The sequence below is a fragment of the Cydia amplana genome, chromosome 13, assembly GCF_948474715.1.
Source record: "Cydia amplana chromosome 13, ilCydAmpl1.1, whole genome shotgun sequence".
Lineage (NCBI taxonomy): Eukaryota > Metazoa > Arthropoda > Insecta > Lepidoptera > Tortricidae > Cydia > Cydia amplana.
The window spans coordinates 6,799,688-6,823,423 of NC_086081.1; the positions used below are offsets into that span (position 1 = coordinate 6,799,688).

At 37.4% G+C, this 23,736-nt stretch overlaps 1 protein-coding gene across 1 annotated transcript in view; it reads left to right on the plus strand.

The window, feature by feature from the left end:
* LOC134653701 (cilia- and flagella-associated protein 61-like) overlaps window positions 1-18,417 on the plus strand; it is a 33,374-nt gene extending 14,957 nt beyond the window's left edge. The window contains exons 14-32 of the mRNA XM_063509094.1: window positions 300-476; window positions 639-717; window positions 1,220-1,342; window positions 1,747-1,859; window positions 2,036-2,167; window positions 8,263-8,457; window positions 8,961-9,089; window positions 11,607-11,764; window positions 12,248-12,435; window positions 12,894-13,089; window positions 13,454-13,623; window positions 14,133-14,236; window positions 15,061-15,196; window positions 15,396-15,569; window positions 16,038-16,151; window positions 16,936-17,094; window positions 17,623-17,685; window positions 17,900-17,932; window positions 18,262-18,417. Coding sequence (XP_063365164.1) covers window positions 300-476; window positions 639-717; window positions 1,220-1,342; window positions 1,747-1,859; window positions 2,036-2,167; window positions 8,263-8,457; window positions 8,961-9,089; window positions 11,607-11,764; window positions 12,248-12,435; window positions 12,894-13,089; window positions 13,454-13,623; window positions 14,133-14,236; window positions 15,061-15,196; window positions 15,396-15,569; window positions 16,038-16,151; window positions 16,936-17,094; window positions 17,623-17,685; window positions 17,900-17,932; window positions 18,262-18,417 — 2,599 coding nt within the window. The remainder of the gene's footprint in view (window positions 1-299; window positions 477-638; window positions 718-1,219; window positions 1,343-1,746; window positions 1,860-2,035; window positions 2,168-8,262; window positions 8,458-8,960; window positions 9,090-11,606; window positions 11,765-12,247; window positions 12,436-12,893; window positions 13,090-13,453; window positions 13,624-14,132; window positions 14,237-15,060; window positions 15,197-15,395; window positions 15,570-16,037; window positions 16,152-16,935; window positions 17,095-17,622; window positions 17,686-17,899; window positions 17,933-18,261) is intronic.
* The last annotated feature ends 5,319 nt before the right edge of the window (window positions 18,418-23,736 follow it).

Sequence of the window (23,736 nt, forward strand, 5' to 3'; positions counted from 1 at the left end):
GTGGGGCTCCCATACAACAAACGTGATTTTTGACCGAAGTTAAGCAACGTCGGGCGGGGTCAGTACTTGGATGGGTGACCGTTTTTTTGCTTGTTTTGCTCTATTTTTTGTTGATGGTGCGGAACCCTCCGTGCGCGAGTCCGACTCGCACTTGGCCGGTTTTTTCTTATCCCATAGGTACTTTTACATTACCTGTATGTAATTTATTAGAAAAAGTAAATTTAACACTTTTTTGGCCCCACTTTTAGACATGATTCATTGTAGTACCTATTTTTTCCAATATTGTATCGTCTCATTAGGAGCGTGGCAGTTCGTCCAGCAGAAGCGTTCGACTTCCCGTCCATAGCTCGCATCCTTGAACACGTATACGACAAACAAAACATACTTCGGCTCCTGGAGAAAAGTCTCGTATCGGGCGACTTGGACGCCTACGTGCTGTTGAGCCAGCGGCAGCCCGTTGGAGTGGTTATACTCGAGTAATTATACAAGTTATAGTATTTTTCAAACTCGATGGGTACACTGTCAGGTGTAATTGCAATACATTGAGAGTTTTGGCGTTTTTAGGTTATAAATTGGATCGTATTTTGGTAGTTTTTAAGGCGATAGAATGACTATAGGTACATTTATTTCCTGGACAGGTCTCTAGATAATTGTATTGGGGTCCGAACGCAGTACGACTTAGAGCCTGAACCCAGAAGAGCGGGCAACGACGGCGTGGTGAGTCAAATCCACTTGTTTTACAAATCTATTTACTTAAACTAGGTAAGTGTTATTGCCTCCCCACTTACTTTGGATAGCTTAGGTGACTGCGGAGATATTTATTCTTGAAAACCTGATTATCTATGAGAAAGAGTACCTATAGGATCCTCCGTCTGCCTGATATTTGCTTTAAATAAAATTAAACCTAGTAACCATCGTTTCTGTAAGGAGTTGTGTGTTATAAATGATACCTATAACGTATTACTGTGATACATTTTAATACTGGAAAATGGCAATGGATTTTACATTCACATCAGCGGGTAAGCCTTCGTAATGAAGGAAAGTTCCTTCATAATTTGTCTAGAATGATTTTAAATGTTGTCATTGGCACGAGAAGTTATTTATTAATTAATTCGTATTGAATATTTAAGTACCTGAATTTAAACACCCCATATTGTCCCTTGAAGTAGTTTTTTAAAATTGGGTATTATGTATGATTTTTTTTTTGTGATTGCGGCAGATCATTGCAGGGGTACTCTCGCCTGCCTTGGAGCCCCACGCGCGCTGGTATCTCCGCGAGCTCATACGCCATTCAAAGTTCTACGTCCTGTTCTGGCCGAGCCAGCTGAATAAAACTGGCAAGGTACATAATTTTTTTAACGGTCAAGGAATTGGATATCTTGTCATCCACTTCCTTTATTGGAATGAGAAGAATATCTCTAGCGGTTTTCTTGTTTTTTGTCGCTGTAACAAGGTGCTGATTGCAATGACACGTCTTTTTCGAAAAACGACGTTGGCAAAGTAGATACAGTGATTAATTCAAGAACGATTAGTCAATGAGGCTCGAAACGCAGAATTGGTTAGATTCCAACAAGTAAGCAAGAGAATATGGTGAAACTTGCTGGGGGCCTTTGAAAAAACACTACGAGGAACGGACAATTTGTGATGATCCGTAGAGTAGGTTAAGGTTTGGACATAGATCTAGCCGCGAAAGGTCTGCTTAAATGATAATTGTAATGATGAAGTTTTTTATTCCTATAATTGCAGTACTCAAGCCGAAACTTAATGTCGCTGGCAGGAAGAATGGTTCCCATCGTGCCGTACCGCCATCCCGTGCCTAATATCACCGGGATGAAATATCTGGATAAAGTGAAGAATTTGTAAGTTAAATAACAACATTATAGGCTTTTGATTATTTTATGTTCACACAGGTCTTGTGACATTATGTTATTAGCCGGGTCCACACAGAGCGAGCAATTGCCTCGCGCATATGCTCGCGCTCTGTGTGGACCCGCTATTGAAAATTAGATTTTTTTTATTTTTTGTCGTTGTACAGGGCGGAAAGTTGCGCATTCTTTGGCATTGAGACCCATTTGACAGCGTTGCCTAAAGTGGACGTGAACCGTGGAATTGTGGTCGTCGGTGCCAGTCGCACTGGCTTGGCCTTTATCGAAACTCTACTGATGGGGTGAGTAATAGGTAATAGATATAAAGTTAAGTTTACCTAAACATATAATATATACTCGATGAACACTTTCGTAGGCTACAAAACACAAGTGGACATTGATGTGCACGTATCAGCTTTAAGCTGCCTGTGCATTCACATATAATAATATGTCTTACCCGATAATAACCGAAGAGTCTCGACTCTCGACTATCCATCTATCCGTCAATTGTTGTTACGACCAGTGAAACATTATATATCTGAAGATACTTGCTCGGTACCTAATTAGTAATTACCTATAGTGGAGTCAATATAAAGTTAAAGTTACATTAATTGCACAGTCAAATGTTTCTACACGGGTGAATTATATATCATATTGAATACCCGGCTGCGAATTAACAACTTGATATCTGTTCCCGTTTTTGAGAAATAACATTTTTTTTATTTTATATTTTATACTACCTAAACAGTAATTTCACACTAGAGATTTTTTGAAGAATGGGCTATGAAGCTTACACGACTACACGGTCAGAATTTCTCCCGGCAATAATATTAATTATAGATTTAATGAAAAAAACAATAACTTTGTAAGTATTTCATGACCGAGAATATCCCACACTGAGAGAAAAGTTTACTATTGTGGTTAATAGTGTTTGTTTCGATCATGTTTAATTTATCTGCCTGAGGAACTGCTATATTCGCAGAATAGCAGCATGATATTGGAAACAAACAGCAAATAATGTTCTACACAATTAATGGACACTTCTAGTTTTTTGACAGTAAGTGTACAAGTTATTGAAGAATAACATACTTATTTTTCTCGCAATTATTAAATCAATTTCCAGCATAAAAAGTCAATGAAGTATGCTGTATTTCCAGGCTTCCACAGAGGCCAAGTCAAACTTTGTTTAAGATGTCAAAAAGATATCATTTTGTTATCATTCGCCCAACCGTTTCGCTCGCACCAATTCATATTTCATCTAGTACGAGTGAAATGCACGCGCGAATGATATAAAATGACATCTTTTATAACAAAGTTCGAATTAGCATCAAGGTATATTAGGAAAATATACCTTATGACTTATGGCATTGCGTTAAGGTTTAATAATTCAATGCATAAAGTGTCTGTGTTTATGTGAAAAATGATAGGTGTCAATTTTTATATCTATTCACAAAACGTTTAGAATACAGGATGCACAGTCAGATATAAATAGACCCTTGAAGTCTTACAACTATCTATGATACTGGATCTCAAGCTTATTTGGTTAGTAAGTACCGTCCACCAAGTTATACTTCGAATAGCCACCCGGACAAATTCCAAAGCTAATTTCGAATTTTAAAATTTGACAATTCACGAGAAGAGTAACGTAACGTCAAAGGATATGTTTGTCCCTTTTCAACGATCCTGTCATCCGATGCTTGAGTAGAGTGAAACTAAAAGAAGCAAATGTCAGCAATTCGTAACGCTTAGTTTTTGTTAGCGTTAGCGCATCGCGACATGAGAACTAGTATGAGCCTGGCCCTCGATTACGTATAATTGCAAGGAAACTTGGGATCAAGTTATCTTAGTCAATTTAGAGCAGTTGGAATTCAACTCATTGTGAAATTTTTGAACGTTTTCAAATAATTTGTTGGATTAAGTAGTAAAAGTGTTACAGTGTGTTATATATTTGTGATCTACTTACAAGGCCCTTTCATTTGGTACCCCACATGGTATGTTTAAAAGAAAAATGGTAAAAACTTTGCGTCATAGCAACTACCCTCACCACTTTCGCGCTTGTCATCTCATATATTTGTGTTCAGGTAATTATACTGAATGCACTGATACCAAATATACTCATATCCGAGACGACATGAGCGTAATTTTTTCTAGAAGACTTTTCGAGAAAAGGCCAGGCTACAATATCTTTACAGGTTGATTGATACTGAGTGTATTAACACCATGTTCACCCATATCCAAGACGATATGAACGAAAAGTAACCTAAAGCCACCCTACCAACATTTTCGTAACAATGAGAGATTATTTCTTGGAAATAATGTTGTAATATAAACTCCTTGTAGAGCACCTACCTGCGAAGAGATCGTGCTGTCAAAGTTGTTAATGATTTAATATAATATTGTTAATTAACTAAAGTTTTATTAATGCATCATTTCATTTTATACACCGCGGGATTTAATAACCCGAAAGATTTAAATCACGTATTTTTGACGACAGTACGAGTAAATAATGTTATATCAACATGGGTCTAATTATATATTTTAATTAAACTACTATTTCAGTACAAATTAAATCATATTAATTTACCGCTTCTTTGTGAACAAACCTTTATTCAGAGAGTGAGTTTAATTAATCTCAAGTAGAGAAACAGAGAGCGAGCATGACATTTCATGAATCACTCCGATATCATACGATGCACGGCGAATGCAGTGACATGTGTTCCATGACAAGAAGTGTCAAGTTATTAGTGTTGAGTCGCTCACTCGTGAGGCACCTCATTTGTACCACTCATTTTGTTAATTTGTCGCAGTACTTCGTACCGCAGAAATGTCTTACTTCACTCCTCTATTCATTTTACTCATTTACTCGCGCGCATCACAAACACCTCTTGCCACACAAATCATTCACACACTTCAAATAAAAAAAAAAACTCTTATCCGTTCAAATTCATTCGCGAGTCTCGCGACCGTCAAAACTCACACACTCCTCACAACTCGCAACAGAGTCCCTGGATCGCGCGAAGCGCTAGGTGCTCGCCTGCTCGCCGACACTCAAAACTCAAATGTCTCAAATGAAGAAACGAGTAATGATCCACACTGTCAACTGCCGAACTACAAACCTTATTGCAACGACAAAAGGTCCACCGAGAAATGCGTTGAGTTTGTACCACTCACCGCCTCTCTGTGACATGAACCCCTCAAAAATCCTTTCAAAATGAAACAATGAATTAGAAATACCCAAAAAGGGAGTGAGACCGACACGCGACGTACTTCAATATCGCTTCGCGTCACCACCGAAAATACGTTAACAATTAAACACTAAAGACAACAAGCGTAAGCGCAGCAAGCTTTCATACATCTTAAAAAAAATGTCGCTGTTGGAATTAATGGAATAGTTGACGCTGAAAATATGCTAGTACCTCACCTCATTTGAAGTAAGACATTGTAACACCTCATTTTAGAAAATGAGGTACTCATACAAACTCATTTTAAATTGATGTCCTACCCATCACTACAAGTTATGTCTAGGATCATGTTTACGTTGAAATTATTTCAATTGATTGGCACCTCAAAATACCACAAATTGTATCAAAACTTTATTAATTACTACAACAGTAGGTATAGTGCAGTTATTATTGTTGAAATTTTGCGATAAAATCTTTTCCTTTGAGTGAGGTAACCAAAGCCATTAACCATGATTATATCCGAAAGAAATCATGCCTCTTATTGTTTTAACTCATACTACAGCTGGAAAGGGATGATTACTTGAATGACCTTTTGTTAAAATATCGATCATGCTTATCAGTACGTATTTTAAATTCTCGATGTGTTGATTTATACTGAGTAAAGTAAAATAAACAACTAGGTTAAACAATTACGCTTTTTTATTAATTTAATGAATTAGGTTTTCGAAGTGTGTACCACCGTTTTCAGCACAAAGATTTAATTTTAAACGGATTTCATTATTTAGGTTTACAAAAGTGTTCTTTATTTCTTCGGAAGCCGTTCGAATTTTTATTCATAATTCTTCTCCAGAGTTCACTGGTGTTGAGTATTCCTTCCTTATCTTTCAGAGTTCCCCATAGAAAAAAACCAATGGCGTTAAGTCGGGTGACCGGGCGGGCCAGGTTAGGACGTTGCTTCCACGGCCAATCCACCTCTCAGGGTATTGTTAGTCTAGCCAATTTACGAACTTCTAGGCTGAAGTGGGTCCGTCGTGCCGGAAGCACATAGTTCTTCGGGTTTCCAAATCCGTACACAAAGTGAATATCCGCTAAATGAATTTTATTTATTACAGTCAATCAAATTTAAAGATGTTATCTTGCGCATATCTTGTGTGACATATGAAATATGTCATTTTATTGACATCAATTTCGTCATTTTCGTCAAACTGGCCAGTTATCGTAAAGGTAAATAGTTTGTACTCTCGTGATTGAGAACAGAACAAAATTTCGGTAGTGAAACCTTTTGTAGGATATCAAACTTAATTAAGTGAAACTGGCTAATAACCATGTAGTTAGTGCGTCTGCGTGTAAAATTAGTTGGTGGCTACGTCACGCATAAGGGTGTGTTAGAATTGAGATTTTTTTACTTGTGATTTGTTTTAAATAATTAATATCTCTTAAATTAAGGGTTTTTGGACTATGTGTTATATAACTTTATATACTCTAATTAGGCTCTAAAATCGTTGGTTTAAATCTTTCGGGTTATTAAATCCCGCGGTGTATATAACCCTATTACCCTTTGAATGACCTTTTTCACGTTTTCTACAGCAATGCAGTCGACTGCAGCAATTTTGAAGCGCGACATTGCTACCGACTGCATTACTGTGGTAAATGTCAAAATCGAAGTTCCTGTCTGGATTTTGGCGTCCATTAAAAATAAATAATCAAAGGAGGTCATCGATCAAATGGGCCGGAGGACAAGCCATCGTTAACTGGTAGAGAATGCCTTATGGCATTAAGTCCGCCTCTTGTACTATAAGGTTTTTCTTTTGTGCAATAAAGATTAACCACTTTATTCATAAACTTTACGGGCCTGATTTAGTTCAATTATGTTTATCCCTTACTTACAAATACATAAGTTAAAGTGACAGATAAGGACAAACGATTATTACTATTATTAGCTAATTGAGGTTTGTAGCGCGTTTATGAATAACGGGGGTTAAAGAAATAAAATAAATACAGATGATGACAGTAATTATATACGCATTTTATTACGGAAAAAGATTTAATATTGGGTGTAAATGAAACGGGAATTGGAAATATAAAATAAAATGATATTATATTATTCATTTCCGTAAGTCAAACCATCATCTTTATTAGCATTGACATAACGCTCAACTTCGCACAAACCGTATGGTTTTTCACTAAGGAGTGATATATTCTCTTTACGCTAAACTTTATGGTGGGTTGACAAGTCTGTATACTTCTTTGGAACTAACTGCCACAGTCTGTCATAGCCATGTCATAGCCTCATAGCTGACATATGTGACGTATAGGAGATACCGCAATGCATGCATGCATTGCGCGTTTTATAGGAGCTTGGCCTGAGGTGTGTTAAGTAAGCGCGCAACGCATACCGATGAAACTGGGTAAGATAGTCATGGGAGAATTAACGGTCGACCGGATCGCGAACTCTCGGCTGTTGAAGCGGAACAATCGTCTGCCGCGAACATTGAAGTGAGACGGAGATATGGAAGTCGATAAAACGTTCTCTACAGTGAATCAGTACCCGCCATTTAGGGTAATTTAAATAGCTTGGATGATTTAATAATGGTTTTATTCCATACAATATTACATATACGTGGGAGATTTTTTGTTGTTACACTAACATGAGAAAGAGATTTGAGAAAGTGAAAAACAAACCCACTGTCCATTTTCTCGAAGCAACGAAAACATTTTCAAAACAAAAATGGTTAATAGTAATTAAATGGATTAATTTACGTGAGAGATTTTTTTGTAGGATATAGTAAATATACAGAGCTTAATTAACATGTAATTGTTATGTACACATAGTTGTTATTTTTATATAAAAAAATATTTTTAATAAAGAAAATTATTGGGAGCTGGTTTTGGTGTCAAGCTGGGAGAAAATATAAATACATAATGAGTATATGTTTGAGAACTGCATATTAAAAAATCTCGAGTGTCGGATTCATGTTTTGATATATTTTTTCTATTTTAATAATAGTTTGGATTTATTAAAACCATGTGACATATTTTGTGGAGATTTTTTTTTAAATATAGTATTTGCAACATAGGTTATCACATCTCAAAAAATCTCTAGTGTGAGAATTCATGTAGAGCTCTCATACATTATGAACTGTGCTGACCCGCCTACTATTAAGAGGGTTTGCGCTCATCTCATGAAATTAACTGTACATAAATTTTCTACACAGTCCCGCATCCCGTTACCTGACATTTACGAACATAACCCTTGTATCCGAGCACGGTCTTCCGATGCTGTGTGAGTGTATCCCGGCAGCGGAGACCTGCGTCCCCAGGAGTGGTCGATACACGGATCGATATCTGAAGAGCCTCCCATTGTATTATTACGTGGACTGTATTACTGGCGTTATGACGGAGATTGACAGGTACACATTACTCCATTACCTGACATAAATTTACGAAGATAGCCCTTGTATCCGAGCACGGTCTTCCAAAGCTGTGTGAGTGTATCCCGGCAGCGGAGATCTGCGTCCCCAGGAGTGGTCGTTACACGGATCGATATCTGAAGAGCCTCCCGTCCCGTTGTATTACTATGTGGACGGTTACTGACATTACGGTGGAGATTAATAGGTACTCATTATTTCTACGAGCAAGGTTAGTACCTATTCTATAAATATTCCGATGCCGTCAGATTGTCTTTAGAGAGGATCAAATGTAAAAAGGATGCTTTCCTAATTACGAACGAAGTGAATAGCTATTATTACTGCGGTGAGGATACTGGGAATTGGGAAGTATGTTTAGTGCAAACTGTGAAGAGCCGGTAATAGTTTCATGTCTTTTCAGTGCCTTTATAATCAGCCTTAATGCTCTTTGGCCTTCTTATGATTCTAAATCCGTTCTACGATCGTCTGTTTGTCTGTAATCTCAGAAAGAAGAAATTCATCCGGCTGCAAGGCGGAGCGGTGAAGTACTATGACGAGCTGGTATTGACATGCGGCCAGCAATTTCAACATCCGGATTATTTGGCGGAGTCCTTCGCACATAGCAAAAAGATGAGGTAATTGCAATTATACATTGCAACCCAGTTGTTCTAATTGTAATTGTTATCTATCACGTTGCACAGTCGCCAACAGATACACCGAAGCGGCAAAGGTTCTTAAAAATACCCGAGGGCCTACCGCAAATCACGTTCGACGTGTTGCCTCTCGTAGCACTTGTAAATTCGTAAGTAAGTTTGACAGGGAGGCAACACGTCAAACGTGGTTCCCTCTGAACATTCTTACGTCTTGATGTGGCTTTGTTGGTTTGTTCCTGGTTCGTCGTATTCCTGTTTCGTCGTATTCCTGTTTCGTCGGATTCCTGATTCGTCGAAATGTGCTAAAAATGCTAGAAAAAGTACGATCACTGGTGATTATATTAAATCTTCATATTTTGGTAGTAAATACTGGTTTACTGCACGACATATTTAATTATATGTATATAATTCCCACGAAACAAGAATACGACGAATCAGAAATCCGACGAAACAGGAATACGATGAAACAGGAATACGACGAACCAGGAACAAACCGCTTTGTTGAGGTATTTGAGGAGAGATTGGCCGTACCGATATATGCGATGCTGACTGAACAAGACAAATGTGAAGGATGCAGGTTGGGTTGTTATTTGGAAGGGTTGTGATACTTGTGATTTTTAAAGTATAGAGACTATAGAGAGAGTTGCTCTACCCATTTGACTAAGCCTGATCTCAACAAGGTTTATTTTTTTCCCTGTGGATCTGAAGACCACATTGTTTTGTGGTGATTACCTACCAACAAGTTGCTGGGATTTTTCATATATAAAAAGGGTTATGCATTAGAGAGTTAGGGAGGAAGGCCCACTCCCATAAGCGTAGGACAGTCATCAAGTATCCATACCCTGGTATTTCGATTGGTAAATTAACAAACAGGACTCTCTCAATAACAAATTTATGATTCTAACCGCTTAACCCAACCCAATATTGGAGTCGCGCCTATTGAGTCCAGCGCGACAATGCAAATCAAGCTAAGCGTAATTTTCGACTTTTTGTTCCTTTTTTAACCGACTTCCAAATCTCAAAGAAGGAGGTCATCAATTCGGTTGTATGTTTTTTTTTTTTTTTTTTTATGTTTGTTACTCCATATCTCCGTCATTACTGGACCGATTTTGAAACTTCTTTTTTTGTGATTTTTGTGTTTTTATCAACAAATCAAGCATATACATTCAGAAACGTGACATTTGATGAAGTGGAACTGCTGATGATGATCAGAACAGAACTCTTCAACGACGCATAGTTCACGTTTGGCGATTTGTCCTCTTCGTTATGTTTGTTAAGCAAGTTAAGTTTTTAAGCCACATTTTTGTCAAGCTCGAGTTCTGATGATGGGATCCATGAGGAATCGAGGGAACTCCTCAAATCTTAAAGGCGTGCGTATAGAGATTTTTGTATTTTCATCAGAAAATCAAGCATTTTTATTAAAAACTGTCGCATTTGATGAAATGGAACTGCTGATAATGATCAGAACAGAACTCTTCAACGACCCATAGTTCACGTTTGGCGATTTGTCCTCTTCGTTATGTTTGTTAAGCAAGTTTAGTTTTTAAGCCACATTTCTGTCAAGCTCGAGTTCTGATGATGAGATCCATAAGGAATCGACGGAACTCTTCAAATCTTAAAGGCATACATATAGTGATTGTTGTGTTTTAATCAACAAATTAAGCATATACATTTAAAAAGTAACATTTGAGGAAGTGTAACTGCTGATGATGACCAGAACGAAACTCTTTAACGACGCATAGCTCGCGTTTGGCGATTTTTCCTTTTCGTTATGTTTGTTAAGCAAGTTAGGTTTTTAAGCCATATTTATGTCAAGCTCAAGTTCTGAACATGGGATCCATGAGAAATCGAGGGAACTCCTCAAATCTTAAAGGCACACGTATAGAATTTTCTGTATTTTCATCATAAAATAAAGCATTAACATTAAAAACTGTCGCATTTGATGAACTGGAACTGCTGATGATGATCAGAACAGAACTCTTCAACGACGCATAGTACATGTTTGGTGATTTCGAATTTCGACTTTGACTTGGACTGGGTCCCGGACTCGGATCCAGATCCGGCCTCGTACCCGGATCCGGTTCGGACCCGGACCCGGACCTGGACTCGGACTCGGACCTGGACTAGACCCGGACTCGGACACAGACCTTGACCCGGAAAACCACTATGATACCTAAACTAAACAAACTACTATGATTACCTACCATAAAATGTAGGTATAAAGTATGATGAGGCCAAACCCCTCCCGCTCAAACCCCCGTACACCGTACCGCATGCGCCGTTAAGTGGGTTAGGTTAGGTTTGAACTGCTATCCTCACAGAACCGAACAAAAGTGGGTTAGGTTAGGTTAGAACTGCGAGCCTTACAGAAACGAAATGCTACTAGAAAAGTAGGTGGTATTACCTCCTTTTCTACATAGCGCACCATCTACAATAATCTTTCACCGGGCCGCATAGAAGTCGGTTTTTTTTTCTTAAAAATTATTTTTGTTGCAACAGTAAGGGCAAGCCGTGTAAGAGGATATTGATGGACAACCCCAAGTACAGGCCAGACAAAGTCCCGCCGCCGCCCGACTTGCCTGATAACGTGTTCGTGATTAACTCTGTGTCCGAAGCCAACATTTGCTTAAAAAGGCTGATGTCTATGATGAATGCAGGTACGGAACTTTACGCATTGTTATACCTATTTATTTATTTGCTTTACGAGAGTCGTTACTTGAGAGTAAATACTCATTTATCAGTTCTAGGTATTAAATATTACTTAAAACGGGCGTTGTTGTCATGTTACATAATTTTAATTAATCTGTCAGCTCCCACGGCTCATATATGAGCCAGAACGCTTATGGTGACGTCATATCGTGGGATTCGACAGGTTAAAAGTTTCAGGTAAAACTAAGAAGCCTCCACAACTTGGACCCTTTAGTTTATTATCTTGCAAGGAGTCTAGCTTGTTTAAAATATACAGGCCACGACCACTTACTCTTAAGCGAAAATAATCGTTTATGGTGAACACCTCTAGTCCTAAAGCACCATGGCCGCTACGACCTGCCCCCCCCCTCAGGAGATTCCTATCTTTGAACATTTCCCTTCGATCCATCTTATAGAAGGTTCAACTTTTAAATTTGTTGTTTCATGTCTAGATCGCTTAACTCGCGAAGACTTAAGCGCCAAGAATCGGGTAATTGTGTACGGAGACCACCTGGAGTCCTACAGCACTATGGCGGCTCTACTTGAACTAGGCATCACTCCTGAGGATATTGCCTTCGTGGAGCCATTCCCGCCTGTTGATCGCAACGTGATGAGAGTCAACTGTTTTAACGATGAAGTGGTGTGTATCTTCAATTCTTTGAATGTAAAGTTAGAATTATCACCTGTCTTTTTCTAACTATAAATAATATCTTATCTTATCTTATCGTAGATTATCTTATATTATCTTATCGTAGATTATCTTATATTATCTTATCGTAGATTATCTTATATTATATTATCTTATCTTATCTTATATTATATTATCTTATCTTATCTATATAACTAGAGAGGGATTAGGGTTTCTATCTCGCGGGCGAGATATTGTTGCGGCGCTCCTGTGCTAAGCCTGCTGCGTGTTACGCCGTAGCCGTAGCGAATGTTTTCTTGCCATGTTGCGATAATCCTCTATACTCAATTTTGTTTCGCATAAGTATAAAATTTAGTTAAAAGGTAAATTTTATATTTATTTTTTAAGTTATTTAAAATTAAGTACCTACCTGCCTACTTCAGACAATAATAAATTATCTTTTATCTTAGATCGATGAAAGAGTTCAAGCAAGCTTAGACAATTTGGGAATTTACGTATACCGTGACTGTCACTTCGTAAGCTGGCAGACGCAGGGGAGTTGCATCACCAGCCTGGACGTTATGTCGCCGCTCCACAGGATCTCCATACCCTGCTTCGCTCTTTTCTATTACGGCTTGAAGGCTATTAACTATTATGCTTTTAAAGGTACATTATTTTCATGTCAGAATTCATTGAGTACTCCTATTTAAGGCGCTAAGGGCACATACCTTAATTATTTGATATGCTAACAAAGTGAGGTGTAATTGGATATACCTAGTTCCCAGAGAACATTTAGGTGACGTACGCCAAGCTAACAGCCATGCTGTTCCCATAACCTTGAACAGTCACACAGGAGAGAGCTAGATATACATACATATAAGTACTGTTTCTCTTACATTTTAGCCCACTAAAACCCCATAATCTGTATGCTATCTCACAAAACAAATTGTGTAAATTGTCTGGTAGAGCATAGCGCTTTTAACATCTGACTATTTTGACTTAAACATCTTCAAAGTAATGTGGTTTTTAGCGATTAGTGAGTGCGGACTAGTATACGACGGCGGCTTAGTGGTTGACACGAAGTTCAAGACCAACGATGCCCACGTGTATGGCGCGGGTACCTGCGTTCAGTACTCGAGGCGGTTGCGCGCTGACTGCCAGTTGCACCGTGATCGTTGCTCCGAGGATGTGGGCGAGGCAGTAAGGGTGTCTCACGTTTCTATTTTAAAATGTGTTATTTTTGTTAGGTATAACTTATTTATTTGATATGGCTTATGACTAACCTATCGAAACTTTTGTATGAATCCACGTGATACAAGTTAGGGAATGCTCCCGGTACTGGATTTGTATGGCGAGAACCGGGAATTCTCGGTTCCGGAACTAATATTGTACCTATATATAGAAAACTAACACCGGGAGCACACCCTAGATCAAGTTAATAGTAAGCATTGTAAGCAACCAAGCTGAGCGAGGCTGCTGAGCGGTGTAAGAAAGCCAGCCCTATAGTATGATAATACTATTACAAGAAGAAGGGAGAGAAGGAAGAGATCCCTTACCTATAAGTTCGCCTTTGTACTTAAATTTATGTGAATTTCATGTAAACCGGTTTTTGTACAATAAAGTGATTTCCTGCTACTACTATTACTTATTCTGCGCCTATAGGTATGCGCACATTCGAATCTTACTATCATAAGATTTTATAATTTCAGCTTGCGAATATATTCCTGCATCAAATGGACCCTTTCGTGATGGCGGATCCGGTATCGGATCTTTCGGATCCCATGCCAAGATACAGGTCGAGCTTACTGAACTGGTAAACTTTGTATACCTATTACCTACTTTTGTATAATATACCCAAGCACGATTAGGATGCTTAGATAAATATTAAATTTTTTTCAGCTTCCCTCATTCAAGCATAGAAACATTGACTAGACCGTCACTGGAAAAAAACCGAAAGTAAGTAAATGCATACTTATATTAAATAGACCATGCATGACGATTAGAGCAATATGGGTTTAGGCCGTTAAAGGCATCATGGTAGGTATTCATTCATGGTAAAAATTTAATATGAACTTTAGTGCGTAAAGTAACATTTTGGTAACCTGTCTGCCTATGTATCTATCAGGGATGTTGCGGATGCCGATTATTTGACATCCGCGGATGCGGATGCGGATTTTTAAAGACTCACATCCGCGGATGCGGATGCCTATGTCAAGATAGGTAGGTACATAAATAACGTCAAATATTACATTTTAGAAACTTTCATTTCAAAAAATTGGCCAAGTGCGAGTCGGACTCGCGTTCCAACTGTTCCAAGGGTTCCGTACATTAAGTCCCACTCACGCTTGACTGCTCATTTCTAATAGGTTTTTTTGGCTATTGACTAAATTATCTCGCAGTCTAGCACTTACGCCGATGCTAAGACGTTCCTGTACCGACCTGTTCCACATCCGCGTCCGCATTAAACTCCGCATCGATTGTATGCGGATGCGGATGCAGATGCGGATGTTGAAAATAATGCGGAAGTTCCGCTGTTGCGGATGCGGATATTCACAACATCCCTGGTATATGTTTATTATTAGGTATATGTAGATCTTTTGTCTATGCTTACACGTTAGTAGGTATAACTTAATTTCGTAGGTGGGAACCTGTGATGGAGTTTGTATCGCCTCTTTTAATTGCTGCTACTTTCCCGGGCCCTTTGTATTATTTGCACCTGAAGTCGCCTGGTGTGGCCATACCGATGGAAGTCAGACTGACCCTACCTCATCAAGTAAGTATCAACTAGATTAAAACAGACATTAACAATTAGTTCACAAATTGGCTAGAAACTTTGTGGATCCTTTGTGTGGATAGTGTGTAACTTTTGCCAAGTTGAAAAAAAAAATTGAAATCATTAATTAATTTCGGATACTTACATATTTTAGATTTCCGCGGTATTCATAAAATGCCAATTATTTCTTCTTATCCAGGGCCATTCGCTGACCACGGAAAAGGACGGCAACTATTTCCAACTGCGACTTGACGAGTTCCATTGCATAGATGGCGCCACATGCCTTGCCAAAAAGGTTCCTTGCTACGATATACTTGCTCAAATTCACGGAATGCATGAGTCTCTCTTCAACAACTTACTTACTAGATATATGGTAAATAAGATTATAGCTTTCAAAAATAAGATTCATAGGCCGGAAAAACTTACAGATTTTTTTTTGTAAATTCCGAACCAATATTGATAATCTTACTATTTTTCTTATAGATAAGTAGGTAAAACGTACAGTGCATACATTCCAATAAAAACATTAAACGGAATGATTAGATCAGATATTGTAGGTAGAGTTAGACCAAGAAAAGTCGGCAACGATTTTGATAGCATACGCAGTGCGTTATTAATACGTTATAATTTCATAGAAGATTCACGTTTAAAATACCTAACACTTGCATTGCGTGTGCTATCAAAATCGTTGCAGACTTACGAGTATCTTCCTCTAACTGTAAATTAACTGTAGCATTGCAACATATGCTCTGATTTGTTATATTGAAATTCGCTACATAGGTGACACGCGAAAATTGTCAGCGCAGAGAGTCAAATGCAATCAGGCGATTGAATTTCACAGATGAACAAGATCGACGATTTTTACGAGTTCTTTATGCAGCCGTGGATGTCGGCATTGTACCAGGAGACGTTCGGGAACCTACTCAGATATATTTGCCAACAAAATGTTGGGACGGTAATAACAGAGTTTATTCAATAGATTTTGTCACTACACTTTTCTAATTTATTGCCTCCTTTACTGGAGAAAATTGATGGCCAGACAAAAGATTTCTATAGACTAATAGTCAGTTAGAACATAAATTTGGCGCATGGTGGGTTCCTTATGTTCCAAGATGATAATATTCCTAGTAGTGATATACTGGGTTGGAGTTCTTAGTTTAGCTTCATAACGCTACCACTTCGCAATCGAGATCCCGTACCGTAGAAAATTGACTTGTACAGATTTCCGCCGACCAAAATTTTTGGAATGGCCCAAACTGCCTATCCAATTGGACGTGGCTTGAACACTAATATAATCCAATGCACAGAAATAATTGTAAGAAAAATAATTTATAAACAATTTTCTTGAAGGTAGGTAGATAGGTAGGAGATATAGGTATGTAGGTACATCTAAAGTGTGTGTCTGTGGTGTGTGTAAGGTAAGGTTTTATATGGAAATCGACTCTTTAGTAAATAGACCTTACATTTAGGGACAAATATATTTTTAAACAAGTTACGGCACCTATAAATAAAGTACCCCTACATAATAAATAACATTAAAGTATAATAATCTTGTACATAAAACTCGATCTCATCTTGAATGTTTATTCAAGATGAGATCGAGCTTGCCCTTGCTGCTGTGGCCTACAGGGTGTCATGTAACATGTTGTACACAATTCTATGCAATAGGTTAAGATACAATGTGATATATATGCATTTAAAGATTATGAGTATGAGTATGAGTATCCTTTATCTTGCAGGTGTATGATTTAGTAAAGTCTCATTTCTCGCTGATCACTCGAGATGATATGAGTTTTGATGAAGACGAAATGGAAAGCTCGGAAAAGGTCACAAAGACTCTATCATGCTCCACTATCCATACTTGTTACTCGGAACCCGGCGGCTTCTTTTGCTCGGGGGTGAGTAAGACTATTACAATCATTTACAACTTCAAGTTAACATCGTTATTTACATTACTATTTCAACGGGGCAAACAAGTACACTTAACCCTTCTTCAAAAATCACTTTATCGATAGGTGAAAACAGCATGAGAATCCGTTCAGTAGTTTTTGAGTTTATCGGGAACATACATACACACAAACAGACAGATGCGGCGGGGAACTTTGTTTTATAAGGTGTAGTGATAAATACTATTGATAACGGGCTATTTTCCATAGTGAGGGATAGTAGCGTACCGGTGATACTGTGAGTAATGCTGGCTCCACCACACTCGTTCTCGGGCTGTCTCGGGGTTTCTCGACGAGTGTGTAGCCTGCATGCGAATCCGAAAGAGCGCCATGGTGTACACTTGTAGAGGTTTGGCTCACCAAAACAAATATGCATGGTATATACCTCGTTTCCAAAAATAATTATATTATTAAAACTATGTAACTTTCGTTTTTAATACATATTTACTTTATTAAATATTGGTTTGTGTCTTCTTCTAGGATGCGCCAAATCTTGGTACAGTCCGCTCAGTAATAGAAAGGTTCATACCCATTTCTACAACGGTAAGTCTCAATAATACCTCTTGATTTATTAAGTATATAATATACCACGCTCACCAGCTCAGTTCTCGCTCCTAGGCATGATATAATGCAGTCGCTGTATAGTGGCTGAAATTGATCAGGAGAAGAAGAGAGATATAATATTGTTAGATTTTTTTGTTAAATTTGAGATTGAGTGGTGCATTGTCAATAATTTGCATCCGCTTATTTTTCTCAGATGAACGAGGGCTTTAAGAAACACCTCCCGTCGGTAAGTATCAGATATACTCTATTTATTAGATAAGTGTTAGGTGGAGTTAAGAAAAACAGCACAAGGTTTATTTTTAAAATTCGATGAGCATTTATGTAGGTACTCGTAATGGCCACTATCGGCAGCTGACAAAAATAATGCTATTTAAATTTTCATACACAGCTACATAGAATATGTGCTATAACTACGAATTAAACTAAATAGCTATAAGAAACTTTTTTTAACGAAAAATTAACAATAGTTTCAAAGTAACATAAGGGATACGAGAAAAAAATATCGCTTGTCATGATATAAGTTTGTCAAGGTTTAACTGAATGAATATTTTGCAGGAGTGTGGTCAAAGTACAATAATGCGTAACGACGCGAGGGCATTTTGGACCGCGTTGGGCGGCGACCGCATCGTGACAGCTCACCTCGCGCACTACCTCGACCGCAGACGGGTGTCCAATCCGCAGTATGCCGTCATCAGACCCGATCTTATCTAGGATATATGCGCTGTCTGAGGAAGACTTACGAACGAACAAAGGTAAGCTTGCCGCAGTAGATATATTAAATATCATGGCTTTTAGTGTTGAGTGGATAAAGACTGGGGCCGGCGTAAATTAGAACCTAGACTAAATTGTTGCTCTTGTACGCGACATACATACCTTACCTACTTATAAAGCTGCCATAATGTGCGAAGCTGTAATGCTGCGTAACGACGCGAGGGCATTTTGGAACGCTCTGGGCGGCGACCCCACATAAATGTAGCCAGTTTTTAGTTTTAATAGGATAGGGACTGGAGAGTAATTTAGATACGTTGTGCGTGACATAATTCAATAAATTACATGTTATTACGTGACATACAAGGCTGCCAGAAAGTGTGGAGTTGCATTGTATTTAAAAAATAAAAATGTACAGAATTTAAACATGTAGGTACGTAAGTTAGGCGAGCGGCGGCTATAATAGGTATGATGCGTATTTTTCATTCCTGTTTTTTGTTTGGCGTTTGTCGTGGTACATCCATACGAGTAGGTAATATTATAGGTGTAGGTAGGTAGGTGTTTGGAACATCGTTTGCCGAATTAAAATGGCAGATAGGTTGAATAATTTGCTATCTTATCAATCTTATCATACTTACAAAAAAAATGCGCACGTTTTTCTGTCAGCTCTACGCCAGTTTTCGTAAATTTCAAATTGTTACGTGCGCGGTAGTGAGAAAAACAGTGGACATTTTCTAGGCATGAAAAGATAGCAAATTACTCAACCTATCTGCCATTTTAATTTGGCAAACGATGTACCTAACTCCCTGAATACCTCTAAAGTCTAAAGTACTTCTAAAAAAAAACTATTTTTACGTTTTAGACAATTTATTCCATTTTACACATGTTCATTATTTAGACAATGTTTCTTAAATATTATATTTACAAAATGCACAAGATGGCCATCGATGAATAAAGATTTTTGCCGAAACAGTCTTACTTGATATGACTCTGTTTGTACACAATTCAAAACATTCATTACCTATTTGGAATAAACAATTAGGTAGTCAATTACAATTACGGTATATAAAACTATGAGATCAAATTTTAATTAGCTTGTGAAATGAGTTTTAATAAAATCAGTTTTTACAACTGCGTCGAAAGGCTAACTGCCGCACTTTTGCCATTCAGGGTGCCTAGCCAAGGTGACAAACGCTTGCGCTACGACAACGGGCCCGATTCGGATTTTGTAATAGATATCTATTAGATATCTTTTAGACATCGCCAAGATACGATAACGATATGTTTAAGATCTAACCTGTCAAATTTGACATTTCCGCGATTCTGGAGATACTCTTGAACGATTTACACAAGATATTACTTAGATATCTAATTCACATCTAATAGATATCGAACACGATCTATCGTAAAAGTGACATTGGTTGCCCGAATTGCGCTGCAAAAGAGAACTAGTTGAAATCTAAACTTTAACGTATCTAGAATGGATCTAGTACGTGTCGTCTCTAGCGAATATCTTGAAGTTCGAATACGGCAGAACGAAACGCTATGTGTCTATCACTCTTCCATATTAGTGAGACAGTGACAGTTGCGTTTCGATCGCTACGGAGCTTAAACGATTGGCATGTTGGCTACGCACCCTGGTAGGATAAGTACGTCCACGGTAAAGTGTCATTCAATAGAACTTGCTAACTATGTAAACTGACACACTGAATGTCAATTTACTAGTAACTTTTGTTTACATAGCAAGTTCTATTGTATGACACTTTTGACTTTAGTAGGTTTTTGTGACCCAAACCTCTTCCTGTATGTATTCTGTAGGAGCACTTATCCAGGGGACGCACTCGCTCCAACTGATCTCTTAATCTGTTGACCAGACGAGTAACGGCTTCTTATATTTTAATTTGACTAGACAATTAATTAGTTAACGCTATGATATCGTTGAGCTGTTAACATCTTACAAAATATCATTATCATGCAAAACGATTATTTACATTGGTTGAGTTGCACTGATAAAATATTAACTTTTTAACCATTTTATTTGATAGCTCCAAAATATCCGTAGTGAACTAAATACGTTTACTTGGAACAAAAGTTTAATATAAAACTACTTGAGCTTTAAAAACACATGTTTAAAACTATTCCCTACTGCCTTCTTTAGTTACCTGCTGTTTTTACCCACGCGACACTGAAAGTTTCGTTACACTTCTAATAGAGAGCTTTGGGAGTCCTTAGTTCAACAATGACGGGGGAAAACTAAGTACTATTTACTTTTCAATTGAGAAGAGACTATTGATGTCAACCTTTTTATCGGTACAGTCGCCATCAAATGTTAGTTGTGTGTTTGGTACATCATTTGCCAAATTAGAATGACGGATAGGTTGCATAATTTGCTATCTTTGCTTTATAAAAATTGCGCACGTTTTTTTTCAGCTCTACGCCAGTTTTCGTAAATCTCAAATTGTTACGTGCGAAGTACTGAGAAAAACAGTGGGCGATTTTTTTTCTAGGCATTCTCATGCCTACTCCTTCTCAGATAGCAAATAACTCAACCTATATGCCGTTTTAATTTGGCAAACAATGTACCAAACATTCTGTATATCAGAGCGGCTGAGGTGCTCAAAAATATCTGAACACGCACTCTAACGCCTGGACCATAGAGGAGTGTTCAGATATTTGTGAGCACCTTGGCCGCACCGATATATCTGATGGCGACCGTAGAAGTAAAGGTATCGTCTAAGGGGTTCTCATATTTATACCATAGCCATGAAATTGGAAATACTTAAACACTTAGATTTAGATAATATAATTTCATTCGTTTTCCAAGGTGTGCATTTTTACGTGAGCTATCAAATAAAAGGTTTATTTGATATCAGAATCAATACAACAATCATGAAAATACAATACTTATTCCTTATCCAATTTAAATGGCTGTACAGACTAGCATACACGTTGAGTTATCTTACGTAATGTCGTAGAACAAATTATTCATATTAAAATTATAACACTATTTGTACCTATAAACCTATACATATATAAATATCTAAACACACGAATGACTGCGGAAACAGATATACAAAATGATGTTAACTCTGTTTATAATTAAAAATTATATGATTAAGTAATTCAGTTTCTGAATTTATACATATGTGTGTATACCTAGAATATTAGAGAATATATCAACCTCCGCAAACATTCATTTTGTATCTTATTCTCATAAAAAACACTAGATAATTTAACTGAACAGATATTGTATCGCAAAATGTGTGATTATAAAATAGACTTTGGCCATTTGAGAAGTTTGTAAATTATGCGGAAGATTAATATGAATATAAAAGAACATTACTTTATTAAATACTTCAATTAGGTATTGAAGTTTTGCATTTTGTTCTTAACTACTGTCTAAGTGACTGGGAAGTGTTAAAAGAATGAAAGGGTAAATTATGATCATGTCAAAGTTGCATTAATCAGCTGTTTTATTAGTTCATCTTAATCTTATTTGAACCGTGTATAAAACGCGAAAGGAAAATTTGACGTAATTGAGTCAATCTTTTTGTTTTGTTTCTCGGTTAAAAGATAATCTACATATATATGCAATTTGTTATCATCTTTTTGTCACTTTAGGTTATATTATATATCGATTCTGATCTTCGAAATTTTGTAACGATTTGAACTAAGCCAAAAGGTCACAGCTTATTATATATAATACATATAAATTGATCATCTCTTTCCCAAGAAAGTTTAGATTTCTAGGAATAACTAGTTTGGTACAGTGGCGTTGATTAGCAAATAAATAACGAATATAAAGTCCGTCAACCAAATCTTGTCAGTAGTAAAAGGCGGCAAATTTGAAAAATCGCGGGTTAGCAACACTGTGTTCAAATAATTCCAAAACGCGTGTCATCTGTGTTTTATCTGTGGAATGTGGATCGTGAATGACAGCCGTCACCTTATTTGTTTTCATTTGGTTTTCATTCTGAATCGTTTCTGTTTCAAGAGATATTTCTGCTGTCACCATTAAATACCAATACATTAAATAAGAATAAGCAAAGCTAAGGGGCCTACAATGTACAATCATGCTCGTTGATGGTGAACATTACTGAAACAAACAAACAAGTACTGGAAGAACTCTTTCGAACTTTTAAGATTGTGTTCAGTTTTTTTGTTTTAGGGTTAAAAGGCATAAATAAAATTAAAACGTATGCCTAAATCTATCCAACAAGACCATAAATTGTGTCCTGGAAACCGTCCATAGGCCCACATGTCTAATATTTTCAGCAATCGGTTGTGACTATTTACAAAGGTAAACCTTTTAAACAGTATTAAGAGCCTTGATTATATCGCCGTTCTTTCGCAATATCTACCTAATCCATACATGTTTGTTGCAGGATTAAATCTTGCCCAATATAAGGCGTTCGTAGTAGGTAGTATCTCTTCAGACAATACTTACCTATGGCGGTTTATGTACGTGTACAACGCAACCAAGTCGAAAAGTGACCCTTATCTTATTTACCTTTAAATTAAATAAACACCCAAATATCAGTTGTTTTATTTTTAATATGTATATTGTACAATATATACCAATCAAAAAAAATACACAGGTATGTCATATTCATCCAGAACAGTACACTAATTTACATTATCAAGTGGCATATTATATTGTAAATAACAAATATATGCACTATCTAATTATCTGCATTTTGATATGATTTTATTTTAGTAAACTTAGAAGACATAGATAGGGAACAAATAGAATATAAGCACTACGATAGAGAGTTGTTTTTGATATCTTCAAATTTGTTCATCATTTTGATTAACATTGTTTTAACATCGCTTTTAAATTGTCCGTCCATGTTTTAATTTTTTTCAATAAACCGCGAGTGACAATTTGAATTGACGTACGCAGGGCGCGCTCAGCGGAAAAAAAAAATCTTTTGGTTCGATGTACATTGCTGCTTTTCTTAGCGCAATACTGCTCTTTGAGTGTTGCCCTACTTCAGTTTGCTTTACATTGCTACTGACAAGATTTGGTTGACGGACTATAGATACCAAATTATAGTTAGTTGCAGAAATAATTTATAGTTTAATCAATTTATTTTTTTCATTGATGTTTACTACGTACCATAAATTTTCCTTTAATCACCTTTCGGGTTTCAGTCTGTGGTGCAGCTTGAATAAATTAGGAAACAAAATAATTCACTTGAGATCAGTGGGCCTACCGCGAACCACGTTCGACGTGTTGCCTCCCTGTCACACTTACGTACGAATTCACAAGTGCGACAGAGAGGCAACACGTCGAACGTGGTTCGCGGTAGGCCCTCAGTT